The following is a 6000-nucleotide window of genomic DNA, read 5'->3' as shown; positions in this document are numbered from 1 at the left end:
CTCTTTTTAATTGTATTTTCAAGGAATCATGACGACCTCAGGAAAAGAGAATTTCCGACTGAAGAGCTACAAGAACAAATCTCTAAACCCTGATGAGATGCGTCGCAGGCGGGAGGAAGAGGGTCTTCAGCTACGGAAGCAAAAGAGGGAGGAACAGGTAATGTATACAGTTGTGGTAGCTGTAACCAGCCCTTAAACAATCTTGTCTTGCACTGTCTCTGGCTCTTGGCTTCTCTCAAACTCATTCCTGGTTGTTCTTGCTTTGCCAAATTCATACATAGTGAGTCTGAAATCAGAGTCACTTGCAGACTTTACTGCCTCTTCTGGAGACTCTACAAAACTTAGAGTGCTTCTCATTCATTCAAGTGTAAGATTGGCCAGAGCAGCTTAAAGATGATTTGAATAAAGCTGTCTGAGCTTGCACTGAAGGTGATTGAGGAACTCCTGTTTTGCTTTTTGTTTATGGTGGGGGTTTTGTGTGTGTGGTTTGTTTGTTGTTTTTTTTTTTTTTCCTGCCTGAGTTGTGGTGGCTCTAATTTCTATCTTTGTTCAAAGAGTGACAGGCTGGGGTGAAATAGAAGGAAACATTGCAGCTAGAATAGGAGACGGAGAAGGTCTGACCAAGTATTTAGAGGTTGCAGTAATGATTTTTCTTGAGAGAATTTTTTCTTGAGTTCATTTATGAATATACAAAAGTTCATGCTGTGTTTATGCCCATAAGGCTGGTACCCTGAGTAGTGGATTTAGTGTATGTTGTAAGCAAAGTGATTGAGAAAAATGCTTGAAAATGGAGCTTCTCTACCTGCTCATGCCTTGTTACTTCATTCACACTGCAAAGTGGCAGGTGCTCTGCAGATTTAATCAAGAAACAGCAGCAGTGACAAGACGTGATAAAAACCATCTTCTAATAGAAACAGATGGCACTGAAAAGTTCTTCCTTTAGTTCTTAATTGTGTACATTGGAAGCTTTAAGGGATTGATTCCATTTCAAAGTTATAACAAAGCTTTTTTCATCAGTGTGGAGGTTCTGGAGTTCGAATGAAGACAGTATTATGCTTGTGTTTGGAGTGGTAGGTCAAGTCTGTAATCTGTTTAATGTTGTTTTCATAGTGTCACTATCGGATGCTTTCAAGGAGAGGTGGGGGAGGCTTCTGAGAGGGAACTGCAATATTTGTTGATTTTGCTCAGTATCTACAGGTAGCATTTCCAGACTACGGGTAGCAGAGAATGTTGTTGGTCTTATTTGTAAAGCTGTTACTAAATTAGGAAAACTGAGTCATTTTCTGTCTTATCTGTGCCTCTAACCTCCCTTGGACCTGATTGCCACAGCCTGGCTAAATAAAGCATGTGGCAGTATTTTTTCCTGTTAGGGAAACTTGTTAGTCCTGACTGGACTAACAATGGAGGAAAAGTGGAACAGCAAGCAGAGTCTGCAGCTCTACAAGTTCATACCTTGTACAGATACTTTTCTTTTATGTATTTGGCACATAGCTCATGGAAGCTTGTTTAAATTCCCCATTTTTTGCTTTTTGTTTTTGTCTTTTTAGCTGAACAACCTGTCATAAACTTCAGGCCTCTGAATTTCACATAATTTGGCAATGTATAAATTTTGGTTGAAGATTGTATTTGGGCACATGTTTGTTAGAGCTTGAGTGGGTGCATCATCTAGGATGCCTATCACTGACCTAGGGTTCCTATAGACCTAGCATTTTTTCCTACTGTTTCCTTCCCAATTTCTCTGGAGAGAAGAGTAACAACAGGTCTGTGTCAGGACCATGTCTTGCATGTCTGCAGTGGTGCAAATCTGCCATGGCTCAATGCTGGAGTCCTGGTTCCTGAACTTGACAGGTCAAGCAGCACCCCCAAAGCCATCTTATCATTGCTAATGTTTCCTCCAGTGAGACAGATGAATCAAGGGGAGAAGCTGTAGCCTCTTTAGTTCTCCTTATAACATCTCAAATTGGTAGCAACCAGGTTCTGTTCATCTCAGTATAACTTCAGTGCCATGTGGTCATCCTCCAAACCCTTCTCTTTGTGGTGTCATCTCAATTATCCCAGCCTCTGCAGGCATTCTACAAAAATCTGTTACACAGCAGTTTTTCAGGACTTTTAAGTCCCAATGTCCTCTGCAAGAAAGCAATTGTCTGGAAGCTAGAGAATAGCCTATGGATGGAGGGGGACAGTGGAGAAAGGAGCATCAGTGGGAATTTTTCAGAAATGTTGGGATCCAATATTATAGCACAGTGCTGGTTTTGTTTACTCCATAACTAAACTTTCTCCGTTTACTGTCAAGAGAAGTCCTGTAGCCAGTATATCAGCTGCTTTCAGATGATAGTGTATGTCATTTTTATTGCAGCCTAACATGACATGCTGTACATATATTTGGCTATATAATATATATTAAATACTTACTCTCTCTAGTTGTTTAAACGCCGAAATGTTGCAACAGCTGAGGAAGAAGCGGAGGAGGAAGTGATGTCAGATGGTGGCTTCCATGAGGCTCAGATGAACAACATGGAGATGACTTCTGTAAGTGATGAGAAAGGAGTACACTGTTCGTTGAAGCTGGGAAGGCTTGTTGTGCAGTGATTTGAGGGGAATGGAATTCCAGAAGAATGTGAAAAATTACATTCATAGAGCTTATGGACAGCTCTTAAACACCTGTTTGGGTGAACTGTCCTGAAACAGATTACATAAGAGAAAAATGTTACAGATAGAGTGGTTGCTAGGTGGGTATGCTTTCAAGAAAATTAAATAACATGTCATTGTTTGGGCAGGCTGATTACTTCCTGGTTTTGATGTTCACATATATGAGTGATTTTTGTCAACTGTTGCCCAGAGCTGTTGGGGTTTTTTAATCTGAAATTCATAATGCTTGAAACATGAAAATACAAATCAGGCAATGTGTTACTGCAATTTACAAATGAAGAAGGGACTCACTGAAAATCTTTGTTATCAGACTTTCAAGTGGCACTGTTTTTCACCGGGGTGTTGGAAACAACCTAGCTTATCTGTCTGCAAGTGTTTTTAAACTCCTTTCCAAGATGGAGTTTCATCCTACAGAAAAAACTTTTAGTGGAAATTAGACTTTTCTGCTTTCTCCCTGTTTCTTTACCACAGTCCTCTCCCTGGAAAGAGAAATGGTAAGGGAAGGGACTCAGGCTGTAACAGAGAGGTCTAAGGAAATTGCAGTCCTCACTTAAAAGTCTTTGCACTTGTGTCTGTATTCAGAGTATGCCAATGATGTTTTCATAGAAATCAGGCTGGGCTTAGTTTCTCTTGGTGGTTATACCAGCCTTGAAAATTACTGAGAAACAGAAATGTCTGTAAGCAATGTGGTAGATCACTAGTAGAATATATTGTTTTAGTCTTCGAAATAGTATTTAAATGTCAGACAAGTCCTAAATACCATATAATCATTTGTGTGGAAGCTTATATGAAATTAATAGATAGTAAAAAGGAAACAAGCATATCTGATTGAGATAGATACTACCACTGTGCAGTTTACTAATGTAATATCACTTATTTCAGGGTCTTAACAGTTGAAGATGTTGCAGACAAAGGTTAAGTATTTTTAGCACTGTTGTCTCTCCCTGTCTATCTAAGGGAGGGTTTGGATCAGATCAATCTAAGGATTTAGATCAGAAATGGAAGAAAAAAAATCTGACTTTCCTTATGCTTCTTTACATGGGTTTGCATGTGTGATGAACAGAATGTCAGATTTTACCTGGCTGGTAAAAGTTGCTGATTTAATTTAGCTATATTAGGGGAAACCCTTAGTATTATGGAAGATTTAATACTCGATTATGATGACAAGCTTTAGGTTTGTCAACTCTTCTAAAAATGACAGATCCCATACATTTTGGTGAAAGAGAATGAGTCAAAATGTACATGATAAGGAAGTCTAAGCAATAGCTTAATCGAAATAGTGTTCTTGTATAACAGTAATTGCTATTCCAATTTGCACCTTTTGTGGAAGCTGACAATTTTACATTTATTTTAGAGGAGGGGAGATAGCAAAAAGGGGGAGAGAATACAGGTAAGAGATTCTGAAGAGTAATTTTCTTGCCATATCTAAAGTAAGATTTGAATTTTGTCTTCCAGAAACAAAAGACTACACTTAAGAATGATGCTGCTTATGTAGATATACATGTGTGGTGACTCATTTGTTGTCCATGATGGTCTTATCTAGGTTTTTACTCAGTAAGAGATGACCTTTAAAAATTTAAGAGATGAACTTAATTTAGCAAATGTTTTACTCTTTAACCACTAATTCTGATTTTGTTTTCCTTCTTGCTATCACTCTTATTCTATTGTCCCTACCTGAATCCCAGAGTGCAGTCATCACCTCTGATATGATTGAGATGATTTTCTCCAATAGTCCAGAACAGCAGCTTTCGGCCACCCAGAAGTTCCGAAAGCTTCTTTCTAAAGGTAAGGCCTGAAATTACTTTGAGAAAAATGTAGAAGCATCCCTGGCGTATGTTTTCACTTTGACAGCAATAAAAAAAATGAGTTTCATACAGAAATTTCTGGATGAAACTCTGTTTTGCAAAATGTCAGCTTAGATATATGTAATAGTCACTTCTTTTCTTGACATCTCTGTATCTACTAAGTGATGCAGATATGTCTACTCTTGAATATAAGTTTAAATATTGTAGGCAGTGTCTCTATGGTTCAAATATGCTGATATACTGAAGTTTCTCTGCATGTGTGCATGTCAGAGTGACATCGCAGGACTGCTGCTGTGAAGCTGGTCTGCCTAAATTAGGGTGCATTAGTGTTTTGAATCATGTTACCTCATTACCTCAAAATTTGGGCTGGAGTCTTCTTACAGTGGCAGTTAGGAATCCATTGCCTTTTAGTAAAGGTAAAGCAGTATTGTAGAAAAAGAACACATTCTCAGAAAAAAAGGAATCAGTGTGTCATTGGGTATTATTTTGGTGCAGTAATTGGATAATTTCCCTATTTATGTATTTAACTATGCTTTTTATTTTAAATAGAACCAAATCCCCCAATAGATGAAGTCATAAGCACACCAGGAGTGGTGGCCAGGTTTGTGGAGTTCCTCAAACGAAAAGAAAACTGTACATTACAGGTATACATATATAAATATATCTGTCTTCCTATATTATGAAGGCATTTGGTGATGCAAATTAGGTAGGAAAAAAATCAGTGTTTTTATTATCTGTACTTTCTCTCTTTTTCTTCACTAGGTTAAAAAAGCTATATTATCTTCAGGGTTTCTAGCACGACCTCTGGGAACAGGAGAGAGAGAGAGACCTCTGAGTTGCATTGTGTGATTGATAGGTTGAGGACACTGTCATGTAACGAAAACAGTTTAAAATTTGGACCTCAGTGGATGCAAAGCATTTAAGCTAAACTTCAGTGTTTGTCTTTTTTTGTACTACTTGAAGACAGTTTTAAATGTTTTAGAATTATTACTTAAAATTTTATTAAATTAATAAAATTTTAGAATTAGAATCCAAAATGATACATACAGAAACCTTGAAACTTACTTGCTTTGGTTTGAGAAAATGGTGTATGCTGCACTGGTGGTTAATTTGTCTTGGACTTGCTTCTTTGAGCTTTGTTTCATTTCCATCTGTCCTTTTTTCTGGTCAGAGATCTTTCTTCTGGGCTGGTAGAAAATGAAAGAAACATGTTTAAAAAAAAAGTTAACTTTTTTTTTCCCTTCCTTTTACTAAATGATTAAATAACCATTAAATGCAATACATAGATTAGAATCGGTGTTCTTTCAAAATGTGTAAGGCAACAAGTTTTTTAATGTCATGTGAAATCCAAATTTTGGTGAGTGGAGATATGCAAAAAATTGATACTTTCTTACACATTAGAGAAAAGGTATAATTTATAAGAATTACTTTATAAACTGATATCCACAGAATTCCAGAGGTCTGTTAGCTACCTTTGAGGAGTCTGTGGACAGTAACTAAGAATATGTCAGTTGGTTTGCAACTCCAGTGGAAAGTTTGTAAGTGA

General features: G+C 37.5%; 1 protein-coding gene across 1 annotated transcript in view; it reads left to right on the top strand.

Moving 5' to 3' along the window:
• The window catches only part of KPNA1 (karyopherin subunit alpha 1), a 41875-nt gene continuing 35875 nt past the window's right edge, over window positions 1–6000 (top strand). Inside the window, exons 1-4 of the mRNA XM_026860900.1 lie at window positions 1–157; window positions 2422–2529; window positions 4335–4434; window positions 5004–5098. Coding sequence (XP_026716701.1) covers window positions 29–157; window positions 2422–2529; window positions 4335–4434; window positions 5004–5098 — 432 coding nt within the window. The 5' untranslated portion in view covers window positions 1–28. The remainder of the gene's footprint in view (window positions 158–2421; window positions 2530–4334; window positions 4435–5003; window positions 5099–6000) is intronic.

The sequence above is a fragment of the Athene cunicularia genome, assembly GCF_003259725.1.
Source record: "Athene cunicularia isolate RWA chromosome 1 unlocalized genomic scaffold, athCun1 chr1_part1, whole genome shotgun sequence".
In the NCBI taxonomy this organism is placed as follows: domain Eukaryota; kingdom Metazoa; phylum Chordata; class Aves; order Strigiformes; family Strigidae; genus Athene; species Athene cunicularia.
This window is presented reverse-complemented; position numbering and strand designations above follow the sequence as displayed.